The following is an 18,190-nucleotide window of genomic DNA, read 5'->3' on the forward strand; positions in this document are numbered from 1 at the left end:
GGTCAGGACTCATAGGTTATGTGGGATAGAAACCCCACTCCAACTTAGCCAAAGGAAAATTTGTCTCCCGGAAGCAACCTTCAGGAAGTGCAGGGCAGAGGTTGGAGCCCAGGACTTGCCCACCTGTGCAATTCTTTCTCCCTAATTGGTTCTCCTCCATCTGGGCATCTTTGAGGAAGGGCATATTTCAGCCTACCTCAGACTTTTTCACCAGGTCCAATGAGAAAAGTCCTGACTTTGACTGACCTGGCTTGGGCCACCCGCGATCCTTGGACCAACTGCGGTGGGAAAGAAGGAGGTTAAGAGGGGATCCCCACTGGAGCCCCTTGGAGTACAGCAAGGGGTTATGTTCCCGAAATAAAAGCAGAGAGGAGGGACTTGCTGGGGAGACAAATACCAAGGCTCCATGAAACAGTGGGGAAACATTTCAAAACAAGGGAGTAATTAAACATCAAAATGATTGCAAATTACAAGAGCTCTGGGAGCTCACAGACCTTGCAGAATAAAGGAAGAACGAATCCTCACTGGGACCCAGGGGAAAGTTTTCCGGAAAGGCAAACCCTAGGATTCTGCCTTTGCTGGGTGCTCACCAGGGCAAGAGGTACCTGCCAGGGCTTAACGGCGTGGATGCGCTTCCTTTCAGAAAAGAGACGCTGCGTTTCACTTTTTCATCAGTCTAGCATTCGTCTGACAACCTTTCCCTCCCTGCAGAAGGACACAGGTCTGGGGACCATCACAGTGGAGAGCTACCTCGACCTCAGGTTGTGAGCTGCAGCCCCACCGGGACGGCCAGGAGGCTGCTGGCGACCCTGGCACCTGCGCGCAGGGCGCGGAGCGGCCGGTTGCAGGCGTCCGGGTCACCTCCAGGGGCGCTGCCAGTCCGCTTCCAGGCGGGGAGCTGACCACAGACAGACAGGTGGAAATCGGGATGGGGAACCCTAAGCCGTGTTATCATCACAGAGATCCCAGCAAGCGAGAATAGGCCAGCGCTCCGCCTCTCCGCGCGTTTACAGAACGCTTCCTTTGAACCCAGTTCACCGGTCCGCACAAGACAGCCGGGGGCATTGGTGTCCAAGGACACGAACACCCCCTCTCTGATGCGGGGTGTGGGGAAAGCGGGGGTGAGCCGCAGGGGCGACCGCCGCGTGCTGATCGAGGTGAAGGAGCCTGGCCAGGGTCCCCAGCGGGGACGCCAGAGGTCTTTATTTAAGGTGACAGAGGCACACCCGGGCTTGGCGACGACTGGACGTGATGGGCCCTTTCCTGAACCAGTAAACCAGAGGAGGTTAGACACCCGGGGCGCCCCGCAATCCCTGCGTTTTCAGACCCACCCAGCGGTTTTCCGCCGCTCTCGAGCACCCGGAGCCCCGGCCCCGCGCCCCGCCCGCCTCGGGCCGCCACCCCCGCCGCCCTCGCGCCGGCAGGGGGAGCCCGCGCGCGGCTAAAAGGCGCGGCCGGCGGCCGGCGGCCTCAGTGCGGAGCGCGGCGGCCGGGGCGCGGGGTCGGGAGCTCTCGGCGCGGGGCCAGGGGCGCGCGGGCGCGGCGCAGAGCGCTCAGACGCACACCGACGGCGGGGACCCGACGGCAGCCCCTCGGCGCTCCCGGACTCTAGCCCAGTGCCCGCCCGCCCGGCCCAGTTGGCCGCGCACCCCGGGGCTCGCGATGGCCCCCGAGGTCGGGGCGTCCCCGCGCGCGCGGCGCCCGCTGCCCTGGGCGGCGCTGCTGCTCCTGGCCGCGCTGTTGCCCGTCATCTCCCCGGCGGGGGCTGCTCCAGGTACGCGCAGTCCCGGGCTCGGCCGCCGGGCTCTTGGCGCCCCTCTGTCCACTTTCCGTGCGTCCCTTGACCGCCTGTCGTTCCGGGCACCGCCGCCCTCCGTGCTCTGTACTGGCTGCATGTCGGGTCCCTAACCTGCGCGTCCTCATCGCGGAGGGGCGACTGGGGACGAGGGGTCCGGGTATTCGGTGCCTCGCGCGCGGGAGGCGAGCGCAGGGATAAGGTTAGCCGCAGGGGACCTCAGCTTCCTCGTTTCAACTTTGCCGTCGAATGCCCGGAATCGGACATCCCAGGAGCATTCAAGCAAAGAATAGCTGGGGGGCGCGGGAGGAAAAGAAAAGCGACCTGTCGGCGCTGAGGTGGGAGTGGGGGCGATGCTTTCCTTCGCCCAGAATTTTCCCTCCGGGGCATCCTTCTTTTCCTCCTGTTCACCTGCCCCCGAGGCAAGGATGCCTGGTGTGTGGTGGACGGTTCCCCGGAAACCAGAGGGAGGCGGACAGGCAGGATACGTCCACGAACGCGGGGACAGCCGTGAGCCGCCGCGGGGCGGCCGGGTACCTCGGGGCCCAAGGGTAAGCCGCGCTCTTAGGGTGCATCTCAGTGGGAACTTTAGACCTGGGAGAGGACTTCTGTCTTGAGAGGAGAGAGAGGGAAATCGGGAGTCGGTTCGGTAGGACCTCACCCTTCCCCTAAGGCCGAGGCTGGGCACGGGGTGGATGCATTCTTCGGAGGCTGAAATGTGAGCAACTGCTTTTCCGAAAATGCCAGCGCGCCGTGTTCACATTTCTCGTAGGTTTCCCGCAGAGAGAGACAAGGTTTTTCGTCCCCAAGCCGTTGGTGGCCTTCGTTTCCACCTCCTGTGCAGGCATTTCCACACGACACCGCGTGGCTTTTATTTATGTCATCGGTTTGTAGGAATCCAAGAAATGGACATTTTTGTTGATACTGTTCACTCCCAGCTGGGTTATAAAAAATTCAGATGCGATTCCAAGGAGGGCTACTTGCTTTGTGAGACTATTTCGTGTCTTGATTGCCCTCTTAACTACAAGTGAAAGGGGGAAAGGGCCACTCTGTCTGGTGACTCTTTTTGGTGGGTGCCTCATATGTAACGCTTGCTTCAGGATTATGCCAAGTGCTGAGATGCCAGAATGCCACTTGTTCATAAAAGGCAGTTCCAGCTGTGGGTTTTTTCCTCTCTGTTAGTTACTTCTAGGAAAGCATTGTCTGAATATTTTTTTTTTTATAGTATTTTATCAACAATAAGGCTATTTTAAAGCCTTTCGACTCCCCCACCTACAACCCATGGCTTTTGTTTCCCCCTCTAAATTAAAATTCTCTGAATGTTGAAAGAGTTTTTGTATCAGAAAACCGACTGAAACTGGAGCCGGTGCCATGCTGGCATTTTACAGCCTTGGACCTGCTGGACTGCACTGACACCTGCTTGATGGGTTACGTTTGAGTGGGTCTGAAGTCGGGGTGGCTTGTGATTGCTCCCGGGACCCAGCTGTGTTCTCTGCGGCTTCTCCCCTCGCCTTCTGCTCCGTAAATCACTGAGCTGTGGAATGTTGGAGCTGGAACGCTTGTTGGCACTTCCCTTTACTGTGTTGACGTGGGATTTGCAGGAAAATGATGACCAGACTAGAGCAGACAAAGGAGGACAAGCGTATTTTGAAATGCATATCCACTGATTTAAATGATAGAAGGAAAGGAACAGATGTAACCTGCCCAGAGCTCCCCGTGCTGGGGAAGAAATCGGGGTCACAAAATGTATTTCATCTGCTTCTCCGGAAGGCTTCCTCTCTGTCTTGCTGTAATAGCTACAGTCACTGCCCCAGACTTGTACTCTGGGTGTTATAGCAGGGCTGTGAGCACACTGCTTCCTCTCTGGCTCAACTGATGTACGGGCTTAGCAAGCTTCTTGAGTCAGAGCCTCTCCTAGTCCCCAGACCTGTGGGACCAGAATCCCTGCAACGAAATCCCCCAGAGACAGATTCCTAGTGGTGGACCCACCACAGCTCAGAGGAACTTTCTTTAAAGCAGAGATGATTTGCAAGGCATGCTGAAGACCTAAATAAACCCTTCATCTTGATGGCCAAATAAAATGTAAAACGAGATAAGCATGTGATGCCTTTCACCCCCTCCGCCCTCTCTACAATAAAATACAACCCAACCATTAAAATTATGATTACACTTGTCAGTCTGATAAGATAGTTTTCTAGAAACCATATGAGAGGACACACACACTGTCATATATTTATAATGGTTATCTTAGGGTGGTTAGGGGTGATTTATTTTTCTTTAAAGCTTGAAAACTCTTTCAGGGAATCCTCAAGGTCAAAGCGATTTTCAAAGTAATACTAAGATACTATTTGCCTTTTTCACAGTGTTGGTATCTGTGGAGACAGTACAAAAGTTTAGTGGGAAAACTGGTGGTGCTTTAGGGTGAATCTTGGCATTGGTGCCCTCATGAACTCAGGGTCATTGCATCTTTCAGACTTAGAAAGAAAGGGTATGCTAGTTTCAGTGAAGAATGTCCTTGGTGCAAGAGTAAAAATGATAGATTTTACCAAATCTCTACCCTTGTATGCATGTCTTCTTTTTTTTTTTTTTTTTTTTGCATGTCTTTTTAATATGCTGTGTGAAGAAATGGGAAAGGCATGATTAGTACTTCTGACAGCCCACATTCATCAGTGAAGTGGAAGTGTTAATTGCTCAGTTATGTCTGACTCTTTCTGACCCCATGGACTGTAGCCCTCCAGGCTCCTCTGCCCACAGGGTTTTCCAGGCAAGAATACTGGAGTGAGTTGCCATTCTCTTCTCCAGGGGATCTTCCTGACCAGGGATCAAACCCGGATCTCCTGCACTGCAGGCAGATTCTTTACCATCTGAGCTACCAGGGAATTTCATTGGTAATTGTGCAGGAAAGCAGTTGCGTGATAGTGTGAGGTGTGAGCTGAACTAGCTGCTTTTTTTCCCACGTAACACCACCTTAACTAGAAAGAATGGCTGCGAACAAGCCAGTTAGTTTGACTTGGGTATTTGGCAGACATCTCAAAAAAATGAACAAAGGTGGGCTGCTGTTTCTGGTAAAATAACTGCTCGTATATCTTGCCAGTGAGAAAATTTGAGCTGTCAAGTGAAAATTAGAATTTTGCCAAGTCACCACCAACATCCTAAGCTTGACAGTGTCCCACTATTTAGGCAATTTTCTAACAAGATAGGTGGTGATGTAAATGATTTTGGAATACTGTGTTATAAAGTGTATCAATGTTTAGATGCTCTGCACAGCCAAGTGAACTGGTAAATCCAGGTGACTGATGCACAGAGTTACGAAAACTTGCCTGGCTAAAAGATCCATCGAAGTTCAAAATAGCCCAGTGGATTTTTAATGTTAACAAAATGTGAGAAATTCTTTATATGGTTTCAGATTGTACACTGCAACTAACCTTTAAGGAACTACTACTTGATGAGTTTTGGTGTAGTATCAAAGACTTTCCAAAATTATCTGTAAGGCTATTGAAATACTTTTCCAATATCTGTATGAGGCCTGATGTTTTTGGGGGACTCCAGCGAAAACAATATACTGCAATAGGTTGCAATTGGATAGGAGATCCCACTGTCTTCCATGAAAGAGATCTGCCAACATGCCAAAAATGCCATTCTTCTCATTATTTCTTTTTGTTTTGGAAAACAGTTTATTATAAAATCCAGTTTGTTATGATAGCTTGTAATGGTTTACATTGCTATTTCAACATGAATTAGTAGGTATGTAGATTAACCTCTTCCAAGATTTAATTTCTAGTAAGTAGACATAAACATAACCTCGGTGAGATCCTCATTAATTTAAGCATAGAAAGGAATCTGAGAACAGGAAGTTTGATGACAACTGGTGTATAGAAAGGAAGTAGGTTCAAATCAAGGTCTGTGGATTTGTCTTCACGCTGTTGCTGTTCACCTCTCTGTGACCTCAGGCCAGTTAGTCAATCCCCATTAGACCAAGTAAATGGAAAGATTCCTTCTGCCCCTAGAAGCCCTCAAAGTCTCTCCTGTGACCCAGGCTCCATGTAGCTCATAGAGTTTCCCTCCTCCTTCTGTCCTCTGAAAGGATGGGGTGAGCTCCCCCTTTCTTTTTATCTTGTGCATTGGACCCCCTCCCCTCAGATGAAAAAACTGTTTGTTTTTTGTCAACTGAGCACAGAATTCATTAGTAGTGTTTAGAGGCTGTGATAGAATTGCAGAGCAATAACTTGTGTCCCTGGAAAGTTATCACTGGTCAGTTCCAGGGTACCATCTTACCAAGACCGTTCCTGGCTCTGTTTAAGACCTAAGGGCCCGTTCCCTGAAAAGTGGCCTGGTTGGGGATGAGGAGTGGAGGGGTGTATTAGTTTCCTTTTGCTGTTGTAACAAGTTACCACAAACTTAGTGGCTTTAAATAACACACATTTGTTATAATTCTGGAGGTTAGAAGTCTGAAATGGGCCTCACTGGGCTAAAATCAAGGGTCGTGTTCCTTCTCGGTGCTTGTGGGAAAATGCATTTCTCATCCTTTCCAGCTTCTAGAAGTGCTGAGATCCTCAGCGGTGGCCTCTCCAGCAATGACCTCACTCTACTTCGATCCATGCATCACTTTCTCTAAACTTCAATCTCCCTCTTTCGCTTATAGGGACCCATGTGATTACATTGGATGGTCCTTAACTTAATCACATGTGCAAAGTTGATTTTCTGTGTGAGGTCACCCATTCACAGGTTCTGGGGATTAGAACATGCACATTTTTGAGGGGGGCATTATTCTGCTACTGCATGGGGTGACAGTGGGGGGAGGTTATTAGATGCACCAATTTCAGGAAAGTCTACAGGACTTTGCTGATAAGAAGCAGATCCTTTTCATTGGTCCCTTTGGAATTTAGGAGTTTCTTGAGTTACAATAAAACTTCTTATCAGAAGCTTTCATTTCAGTTAGAAAATATGGGGGTGAGTATTTAAATATATAAAGATAAAGGAGAGAAAAGAATCTATATATATATGTAATCAGATGTTTAGCCATAGAATATTTATGTTAGGATACACCTGAAATTGAAAACTTGGCTGCCTTTGGGGAGGACTGGGTAACTGGGGGGTGGGGATGGATATTTCATTATTTTAGTAGACAACGTCAGAGCATTTAGAATCAGGGAGATGCTGGTTAAACAGATGGCAAACATCCTTTTTTCCTTCTAAGACATTATACTTGTCTTTTCCTTTTTAAAAATCTTTTATTTCTTATATATATATTTTATTATATATATATATTTACCCTTGTCTTAGTTACAAAGAAGATGGATTTAATTTGGGGGAATTGTGTTACTATTATCATCTTATTAAGGAAAGTTCTCCAGTATGGATCAAATGGTTAAAATTTAGAAATTTTTAATAAGGAATTTTTGTGGCCCTGAGTATTAGGTGACGTCATATGGAAGACATTTTTTTCTCTCAGTTTCTTCCCTCTTCGGCTCCCGGCCTGGCGCGCGGCAGTGTTTGCGGCCCACGGCCCTTAGAGGGCGTTCCGGACCTCCAGCCGCGCGACGCTGCCCGCGGGCCCCTCGCGTTGCGTCCCCAGTGGTTGGGGGGCTTTATAGAAAACACGTTCAGTTACCTGCCTTGGTTTTCCCTTAGTGTTTTGCCTTTTTCTTTTTCTTTTTTCCATTTCTGCTACTCACTGGAGCTTCCCTCAGATATTAAGCTAGGAAGGACACATCACTCATTGTGATGCCTGCAAGTTAGCAATTTTCACCCGACCGCTGGTGAGAAAGAACTTGAAGCCTACACCTAAAGCTGAGGTCAGCAGCCCTTTTTAGCTGCTGGGGTACCCCTGGAATCTGCAGGTTCCAGCCAGAGCTGCAGCAGCTGGAGGATGGGTGAGGACCGGGGACCCCAAGGGGTGGTGCCTGCCTTCTGGGTGCTGGAAGTCAGTTTTGGGTGAGTTTTAGTGAAACGGTCTCTCTCAATATCCAGCCCCCGCCACGCTCTGTGGATTCTTTTTGTATCCAGGGAGACAGATGCAAATCCTAAGATGGGTTTAATAAGTGCACCGAAATAACTCAGTTCAGTTCAGTTCAGTCGCTCAGTCATATCCAACTCTTTGCGATCCCATGGACTGCTGCACGCCAGGCCTCCCTGTCCGTCACCAATTCCTGGAGCTTGCTCATACTCATGTCCATGGAGTCAGTGATGCCATCCAACCATCTCATCCTCTGTCATCCCCTTCTCCTGCCCTCAATCTTTCCTAGTATCAGGATCTTTTCAAATGACTCAGCTCTTTGCATCAGGTGGCCAAAGCATTGGAGCTTCAGCTTCAGCATCAGTCCTTCCAATGAATATTCAGGACTGATCTCCTTTAGGATGGACTGGTTGGATCTCCTTGCTGTCCAAGGGACTCTGAAGAGTCTTCTCCAACACCACAGTTCAAAATCATCAATTCTTCGGCCCTCAGCTTTCTTTATCATCCAACTCTCACATCCATACATGACTACTGGAAAAACTGTAACTTTCACTAGATGGACCTTTGCTGCAGGCAAAGTAATGCCTCTGCTTTTTAAGATGCATTTCAGGGTTAGAAGGCTGTTTTACGCGGCCAGATGGTTGGTCCAAGCCAGCAGACGTGGGTCGCAGATGCACCTGTGTGGCTTGTGGGAAAGGGGTGGACAGTGGGTCCCTGCGCCCCCAGGCAGTGGCTGGAACCAGTTAGCATCATGTTAAGCAATCTGAGCAGCTGTGTAACCATGGCTCCTAATTTGAGATGACTCCATGTTTGTCCACCCATGCAGTCCCACCAACAGTCACTGCAGCTGGGCAGGGCCAAAGAGGCCGGAGAGCTGAGGGGGCACGTGTGGTTTCGTGGGAGCTCAGAGGAACAACCCCAGCCCAGGCCAGGTCAGGCGAGGGCGGCCGGGGTGCGTGGGCCCCGCGAGCTGCCATCTGAACCAGGCCAGGGTGCCTCTTAACACCAAGGAGTCCTCTGGGGCAACAGAGGGGAAAGTGGCCAGCACCATCTCCTGAGGCCAGTACCACCTTATCCTCGTAGAGTTTTATGAAAATAAAATCCTCTGCCGAGAAGGCTCAGCCTGTCCGCACTGGTGATGGCCTGGCTGTGTGACTGTCGCCGGAGGCTTCCACCTAGCACGTGGAGAGTGGAGGCCAGCCTGTCCCACTGAAGCTGGGACGGGGGTGGGTGGGTGCAGGGTGGGAGTGTGGAGGTGAAGAGGGTGGGGGGGCTTATTGTGCTAGCTGTGGGTCAGTTTAAAGAGAGCTTTAAGGGATTGTTGCCCTAGACAGGAATGTCAGGGCTGAATGGACTGTACCCGGTGGGTGGTCGATTTAGGGGGTGACTGTCAGTTCAGAGATTGCATGTTCACACCTAATGACTTTCCATCGTTATCTATCTGTAAGTGCTACTCTTGTTCCATCATATGTTCCATCTGCAGCATGTTTTAAAGGGAAATAACTTATTATTCTTAATAAATCTTATGAAGTCCATGTTTTTCTCACAATCTGCTTCTTGTTCACTCATGGTGTATAATTAAAACAAGCTGTGAGTTTCATCTATATTTCATAAACTCATATCTTACATGCAATCCATGCTTCATGCTTCATCCATTCTGTTTGTTTTTCTTGTGCTTTATGGCAGATTACAATAGGGCTTTGGACGACGTTATAGGTGTAAAAGATTCTTTTTTTTTTTAATGGTTTTTAGAAGTTTTTGTTTTCAGGGAGTTGTAGATTCCCTTTGCAATTGTAAGAAGTAATGCAGAGAGCCAGTGTCCGTCTCCCGGTTTCTCCCCCAGGTAACATCTTGCAGGGCCGCAGCGCACTGCCCTGGGTGGGCAGCTGACGTTGGTGCCACGCGTCAACTTTATCCAGGTTCACCAGCGTCATGTGCTTGTGTGTGTGTGTGTGTGTGTGTAATTTCATCGCACGTGTAGCCTGTGCGACCATCACAGTGGAGAGACTGAACGTTCCATCAGAAAGACCCCTCCCACTCCCCTTCGGCAGCCACGCCCATCTCCCTTCTTCCCCTCCTTCTTGGCAACCACCAATCCATTCTCCATCTTTGTAATTCTGTCGTTTCAAGAATGTCATATCAGGGACTTTCCTGGCCGTCCAGTGATGAAGGCTCCACGCTTCCACTGCAGGGAGTTCCGGAGGGGGTCTAATCCCTTGTTGGGGAACTAAGATCTCTAACTGTGTGCATACTGTGTGGCATGACCAAAAAAAAAAGTCACATCATATCAATGGACTCGTATATGTAATCTTTTGAGATTGGCAAAAGTCTCTTTTTAAAAAGTGTATGTGTTAGCCCATTCTGCTTGAGATCACAGCAGTTAGTTTGCCCGTATTTTCCGTGTGTGTTAGATATTCTGGTGAGGAATCTGGCAGGGAAGTACCACGCCCACCCTGGTCCAGCCATCGTATGGGGATTACTGCAGTAACCGTCTCAATGGTCCCCCTGCTCCTGCCCTCTCCCCCTACACTTTGTTTTCAAACCCCCAGCACAGTGGTTCTCATGATGCATGAAGTCACATAACATTCTGTCTCTCTCAGATAAAAAACCAATTCCGAGCAAGTTTTCGAGGCGCTACACATAATCATCTTCCACACCAGGCCCTCCCTCCCCTTCAGCGTCCATCCCCGGGCCTCCTTGCTGGTTCCTTGTGTCGTAGGCACCTCCCGGCCCCAGGGCCTTTGCACTTGCAGTTCCATTGTTCTGAACAACTGTCCATAAACACATATGGGATAGCCCTCATCGTGTTCGGGTTCTTTATTGGATGTCATCTTCTCATGAGAGTTCACTCCCCACCATTTAACAGTGTAATCTTACCCCTACCCTGCACTGCTTCTTCTCCCAGCTTTATTTTTCTCCACAACCTCCGTCTCTACCTGAGAGTGTGTCTGTTTCACGTGTGTGGTGGTAATTGCCTGTCTTCCTCCTCTGGAACCAGAGCTCCGTGATCATATGATGTTAGGTCAGTTTTGTTCACCAAAGTCTCCCCATTGCCTGGAATGCTGTCTGGAAATAGGGGGTGCTTAGTGAATATTCACTGAATGATCGATGTGCTTTCTCTGGTGTTAATTACATATGACATTTGTTGTTTGTTTTTCAGTCGCTAAGTCATGTCCGACTCTTTGAGACCCCATGGGCTGCAGCACATTAGGCTTCCCTGTCCTTCACCATCTCCCAGAGCTTGCTGAAACTCATATCCATTAAGTTGGTGATGCCATCAAACCATCTCATCCTCTGTCATCCCCTTCTCCTCTTGCCTTCAATCTTTCCCAGCATCATGGTCTTTTACATGGTAGGTATACTCATTTCCTAGTCCTTCCAGTGAATATTCAGGATTGATTTCCTTTAGGATTGACTGGTTTGATCTCCTTGCCATCTAAGGGACTCTCAAGAGTCTTCTCCAGCACCACAGTTCAAAAGCATCAGTTCTTCGGTGCTCAGCCTTCTTTATAGCCCAACTCTCACATCCGTACATGACTACTGGGAAAACCATAGCTTTGACTCTATGGCCCTTTGTCAGCAAAGTGATATCTCTGCTTTTTAGTATGCTGTCTAGATTGGTCATAGCTTTTCTTCCAAGGAGCAAGCGTCTTTGAATTCCATGGCTGCAGTCACCATCCACAGTGATTTTGGAGTCCAAGTAAATCAAGTCTGTCCTGCTTCTACTTGTTGTGTGTGTTGACCTGGCGCCAGCTGGGTGTGTGGGGTTGGTGGGTGTGGGGCAGGTGCCTGTGCCCCTCTTGCCCGAACCGGTGGAGTCAGAGGTGGGTTTGGAGGCGTGTTGGAAGTCCCACCCGTGGTGAGAGTGAAGAACTTTATTTACATGGTTATTGTTGTTTAGTCACTAAGTGGTGCCCAGTTCTTTTCGACCTCATGGACTGCAGCACGCCAGGCTTCCCTGTCCTTCACCATTTCCCAGAGCTTGCTCAAACTCATGTCCATTGAGTTGGTGATGCCATCCAACCATCTCAGCCTCTGTCGTCCCCTTTCCCTCCTGCCTTCAATCTTTCCCAGCATCAGGGTCTTTTACATGGTAGGATACACTCATTTCCTAGGGCTGCCAAGACAGAAGGCCACAATCTGAGTGGCCCTTTAAACAAGAGAAATTTATTCTTCCATAGCTCTGGAGACTGGAAATCTGAAATCTGCAGGACAAGGCTATATTCTCCCTGAAGACTCTAGGGAAGAATGCTTCCTTTTCTTAGCTTCAGGAGGTTTCCAGAATCCTTGGTGTTTCTTGGTTTGTGGACACATCAGTCCATCTGTCTCTCTTGTCACATGGCATTCTCCCTGTGTGTCGTCTTACGAGGATATCGGTTGTATGGAATCAAGGCCAACCGTAGTCAAGCATGATTTCATCTTAATGTGATTACATTTGCAAAAACCTGTTTCTAAATCCCATCCACAGGTCCTGGGTGTTAGGACCCAACATATCTTTCTGGAGAACACAGTTCAACCCACGGCATGTGGTATGCCTACATACCAACACGATTCCTTTTCAGTAGGTGAAAGAATTCACGCAGCCTCCAGCACTGGCCTGGAGTTGAGATGTGGGCAGACGTGAGTGACTGTGTTGGATTGTGTGCTGAACTGTCAACCCAGAGCTTCAAACACCTACACACACTCAGTGAGCTGCATTCATAGATCCAGCCTGGCTACAGCCTTCATTCATAAAGTAAGTGATTAAATAGTTAACTCAGGGAAGTCCCCTGAGAAGGAAATGGCAACCCACTCCAGTATTTTTACCTGGAGAATTCCATGGACAGAGGAGCCTGGTGGGCTACAGTCCATGGGGTCTCAAAGAATTGGACATAACTGAGCGACTTTCACTCCCTCACTCAGGTCTTCCATGGGCAAGGAACTCTGCTAGGCTCAAAGACACAGGCTATAAACACTTATTTTTTTTTTTTTGATACATCAACATACACTTTTATTAAATATATATTTGTTATACATAGAATATATTTTTATAATTAATATATAACATATATAATAATATATAGTATTTTCATTTGTGTGTGCTCAGTCGTGTCCAACTCTTTGTCACCCTATGGGCTGTAGCCCACCAGGCTCCTCTGCCCACAGGATTCTCCAGCAAGCATAACGGAGTGGGTTGCCATTTCCTTCTCCATATAAACACTTATTAAAGGAGCTGGAATTGATGTAATAATAAACAATGGCATCAAATGTGATCAGAAGCAACATAAGATCATCTAGTACTTTCTAACAACTTTCACCTCCCAGAGAGTGTTAAGTTCTGAATGTTTTTACACTGATGTACCTAGAATTGTAAGATTGACAAGTGAGTGAAGTCACTCAGTTGTGTCTGACTCTTTGAGACCCCATGTACTATAGCCTACCAGGCTCCTCTGTCCATGGGATTTCCCAGGCAAGGGTACTGGAGTGGGTTGCCATTTCCTTTTCCAGGGGATCTTCCCAACCCAGGGATCGAACCCAGGTCTCCCGCATTGCTGGCAGACGCTTTACCATCTGAGCCAGCAGGGAAGGTTGACAAGGAGAACCACCAAATTTGTCCAAGGACTTGGCCTGGTGGGTGCACTTCGAAGCTGATGCAGTCTGCGTTATGTTCCTGTTTAGTAAAAGTTGGGATGTGTGACTGTCTTTCTTTTATCTAGGTTGTGTTCCCTAGTGGAGATGTCTAGGTGGCAGCCTGGCTTTCCCAGAGTGTCTGACTCGCTGACACTCTTTGTGTCATGGAAAGCTGCCACGTTTTCTTTCTGCTGTAACCACCCCCTGGCCCTGCTGCTTTTAATACCATTTTCTGTTCACTTCCCTGGTGGCTCAGCTGGTAAAGAATCCGCCTGCAATGCAGGAGACCTGGGTTCGATCCCTGGGTTGGGAAGATCCCTTAAGAAGGGAAAGGCTACCCACTGCAGTGTTCTAGCCTGGAGAATTCCATGGATTGTATAGTCCATGGGATCGCAAAGAGTTGGACATGACTGAGCGACTTTCACATCACTACCCTACCCAACAATTTCTTTCGACTATTTTCTAATAGACTGGGAAGGTTGAAGCATTTGCTTATGTTGAATAACTCTCAGAATCCACAAACATACCTACAGATATTGATGCAAACCACAGTGAAAGGGAAGAGAAAAGAGGGATGGAGAATGTGATGCTCCCTGCCTGAGACCTGGGCTGATCCTGTTTTACAGTTGTCATGACGACACTTTGATTCTAACACCCAGGAAGGAAGACCTCTGGGAGATGAGACACGGCTATTGTCTGAGCATGTTGTGTGTGTCTCTTGTGTCTTTGAGATCCCGTGAGAGGTCTCTGGGATGAGTTCCACAGGGTCCACTGATGCTTTGAAGTAGTAATGAGTTTTTGTTGCAGGGAACAACTCAGTAACATTCTGAGGGATAAAGGGCAGACTGGATTAGAGTTTTAAGAGATTCAGTTCAGTTCAGTTGCTTAGTCGAGTCCGACTCTTTGTGACCCCATGGACTGCAGCACGCCAGGCCTCCCTGTCCATCACCAGCTCCCGGAGTTTACTCAAACTCAATGTCCATTGAGTCGGTGATGCCATCCAACCATCTCATCCTCTGTCATCTCCTTCTCCTCCCACCTTCAACCTTTCCCAGCATCAGGGTCTTTTCAAATGAGTCAGTTCTTTGCATCAGGTGGCCAAACACTTTAAGAGATTAAGTCCAAACATTTAAGAGATTAATGTTCTTTTAGAATTCAAGTTGTGGAAAGCAGTGGCCAGTTCTCCACTCATGGGAGCACTGAGGCCATACTTTGTTCTCCGGTCATCCCTAACCTTCTGACTCTTGATAATGTATGTTGTTAGTTGCACTCAATATATCCGATGTTTCACGTCAGACGCCCTTGTTCCTCTTCTCAGATGCCAACAGGGTGTTGCCTTCAGAAGAATGAACACCTCTGCATTTTGTGTATATCTTTGATTGCTTATCTTGTATCCCAGGGCAGGGCCTTGCTTAGTAATCCCATCACCCAATTGACACATTCATAGATGCCCACCCTGAAGGTTGGCTCAGTGGTAAAGAATCTACCTGCCAGTGCAGGAGACGTGGGTTTGATCCCTGGGTCAGGACGTTCCCCTGGAGGAAGAAACGGCAACCCGCTCCAGTATTCTTGCCTGGAGAATCCCATGGTCCATAAGGTCACAAAGAGTCAGACATGGCTGAGCGACTGAGCATGCACGCATGTTTGAAGGTGGAGGAACCTGTTGGGGTTTGACTGGGGAGAACCATCTAGTCATGGGAAGGACTGAAGGCTATTTTAGACACATCGCTGATAGGCAGACTGAATAGGGGAAATGGGATTAGATGACCCAACTTTCCTCTCAACTCTCAAAATTTAAAAATTTCAAATAAGTACATTCTGTGAATTAATTCCCAAGAATGAGGAAGGTGAAAATCCAAAGCCCATTCATGCTTTGTGAGGAGGGAGCACTGGCCCAGAGTCCAGGTACTGGGAATCCGGCCGGGTCATTTTCTTTTGGGTTGAAATTGGTGACATCAATTCTGTGGCTCTTCTTCCTGTATCTCATATTTGTTGAGTGCTTTATGATTTTCCTTCAGATTTTATTCTCACATCAATCCTTTGAGGGTAGCTGTAACAAAGGAAGAAATTAAGTTTAATATTTGCAGAGTGAAACTTCAGTGGCGTATTTGCTTGGTTTGGGGCTTTGAATAGGGAATATATATGTTGTGCTCAATCATGTCTGACTCTTTGCAACCCCATGGCCTGTAGCCTACCAGGCTCCTCTGTCTATGAACTTTTCCAGGCAAGAATACTAGAGTAGGTTGCCATTTCCTACTGCAGGGGATCTTCTCAACCCAGGGATTGAACCCACATCTCTTGCATCTCCTGCATTGGCAGGTGGATTCTTTACCACTGGCACCACCTGGAAAGCACTTGAATAGGGTGGACATGTCCTAATTACAGGTGGAGAAAAACGGGCTCTTCTCTGTCTTTACTTGACACTGATGGATATTCTCTTCTTCTTGAAAATCTCTCTACCCTTGTCTGCCACGATGCAACCTGAATCCTAGTTCTCCATTTCATCACTAATATTTCAGATTTAAAACAACTTTGAGTCGTCCTTTAGACACCAGTGTTCTTCGGGTTCCATCAGAGATGCTAAGTAGACGGTTGAATAACCCTGTGCTCAGAGGAAAAGCCATTCGGGAACTATCATCACATGAGTGGGGTTTTCATTCCTGGGACTGGATGTGCTAACTTGGAGAAGGCCCCGGAAGTGCACGCGAGAAGAGAGTGGTTCAGAGTGGGGCTTGGAAGCACTTGAATGTTTGAGTCCTGGCGAAGGGGGAGGAGCTGAGAAAGGAGACCAGCAATGGGGAAGAGAAATCAGAAAGCAGGGTGCCCCGGAAGGCGGAAGATTGTGGGGTTGGAGGACAGGAGAGGGGCTTTCAGGAGGAGCATCATTCATGTGGCTGGAAGTAGGGTAAGTCCAGGACCAGGAACGAGGATTCGGCAGCGTGAGGTCCTCCTGACACTGACAAGATGCTCATTCAGTGCAATGAGCTCCCGTGTCCCCGTGAATTCAGCTTCCACTGATGACTCTCAGTCTCATACCTTTGGCTCTGATTTCTCTCCAGGCCTCCACTTATTCCTTGCAGCTATAGTCAGGGCTGAGAGGCAACCTGCCGTAGCAGGAAGAGCATGGTCTGTGGTTTCAGATACGCCTGGCTGTGACCACTGTCACCTCGTAGCTGTGTGCCCTCGGCAAGTCACTCAGCTCTCTCAGACTCAGTTCTTTCGTTTTTGTTTTTGGTGGTGCTGGGTCTTTGTTGTGGCGTGGTGGGCTTTCTCTAGCTGCATCATGTGGGCTTTCCAGTTGGCTCAGTGGGGAAGAATCCACCTGCCAAGCAGGAGACATGGGCGTGACCCCTGAGTCAGGAAGATCCCCTGGGGGAGGAAATGACAGTCCACTCCAGGGTTCTTGCCTGGGAGATGCCATGGACAGAGGATCCTGGTGGGTTCCAGTCCACAGGGTTGCAAAGACTCTGACATGACTTAAGCGACGTAGCCTGCGTGTACGAACTCTTTTTAACCACCTGTGGGTCCCTAGTGCATAGCTCAGAATCTGACACGTCGTAGGTACACAATAAATATCTGTTGCAGAAGTAAATGAAATGACTGGACTTAGTTGGCATGTAACACGTGTTCATTTCCTTTCTTCTCCTTTACTGCTCACTCTCGTTTTCCCTTTTCACAAGTGGTCCCATTGCAGTACTTGAATTTTTTGCTTATCAGGTGTGTTGTGAATGTTTTCATGTCCACTGCTAGTTTATTTGCCTCTAAACCCATTCATAACCAGTAAGCTATTATCTGAAATATTAAAAGATTTTAAGTATGAAAATATATTTTAAAAAGTGATTATCCCCAGCCATCTGGGTTGTCACTAGATCCGTGTGGCTGGCTTCTGGTTCTGTCTGTCTCAGTCACCCTGTTTTATACCTTCCTCTCCATAGTATTTTCTTGGCCTCTCTTCCAAGGATATTTTTTAGGGAGCTCTGAGTAAGATGAGTGGTGATTTTAGCGACAGTAATGCCCAAGTATTTAACATAGTTAGACAATGACTTTCACATTTTGGGACAAGGAATGAATTTTCAAGGAGTTTTTTTTGGCTGGTGTGTCAAGCAGTTTGTAGTAGGCTGAATTTAAGCTGGACCAGCAAACAATGATTATTCTTTAAGAAACTATTTCTCAGCCGCGAACTGAATTTGAAGAATGTGCAAAATATCCCACAAAAACTTGAAAAGTACTGGTTTCTGGGTTTCTGCTGCTGGTCAAAAGCAGGCAGGAGTCCTGTATTCCCTTCTCTTAGGCATTTTCTTTTCAGGGTCCTTTGCTTTCTTCTGGTTGTCATAAATAAGCGTATCTATGGAATTCCTCCAATTTCATTTCCCTAAACCATTCTGGGGGCTTCCCTGGTGGCTCAGCGGTAAAGAATCCACCAGCAATGCAGAGGACACTGGTTCCAGATGCCAGTTCGATCCCTGGGTCAGGAAGATCCCCTAGAGAAGGAAATGACAACCCACTCCAGTATTCTTGCCTGGGAAATCCCATGGTCAGAAGAGCCTAGTGGGCTATGGTCCACAGGGTCACAAAGAGTTGGATACAACTGAGCAACTAAACTTTTACTTTCATTACACATACGGTGTCGTCCCTGTAAGGGGACATGACTAAGCAACTAAACCACCACCATCAAACCATTCTGGAAAGCTGGTGGTTTCGATGGGGAAAAGTTCTTGTTTTTGTCTTGAAACAGTAGCTTTTGCTTACATTGCTTCCTGAATAAAATGGCCAAGGGCTGTAAAACCTTAACTACTAATGATCAAGTTCTGCCAGCTCTGCTGGTTCAG

General features: G+C 48.1%; 1 protein-coding gene across 1 annotated transcript in view; it reads left to right on the top strand.

The window, feature by feature from the left end:
• Positions 1-1,473: 1,473 nt before the first annotated feature.
• Positions 1,474-18,190, top strand: part of FNDC1 (fibronectin type III domain containing 1) — a 112,033-nt gene continuing 95,316 nt past the window's right edge. The window contains exon 1 of the mRNA XM_043888618.1: positions 1,474-1,774. Coding sequence (XP_043744553.1) covers positions 1,663-1,774 — 112 coding nt within the window. The 5' untranslated portion in view covers positions 1,474-1,662. The remainder of the gene's footprint in view (positions 1,775-18,190) is intronic.

Source organism: Cervus elaphus, chromosome 26 (genome assembly GCF_910594005.1).
Source record: "Cervus elaphus chromosome 26, mCerEla1.1, whole genome shotgun sequence".
Lineage (NCBI taxonomy): Eukaryota > Metazoa > Chordata > Mammalia > Artiodactyla > Cervidae > Cervus > Cervus elaphus.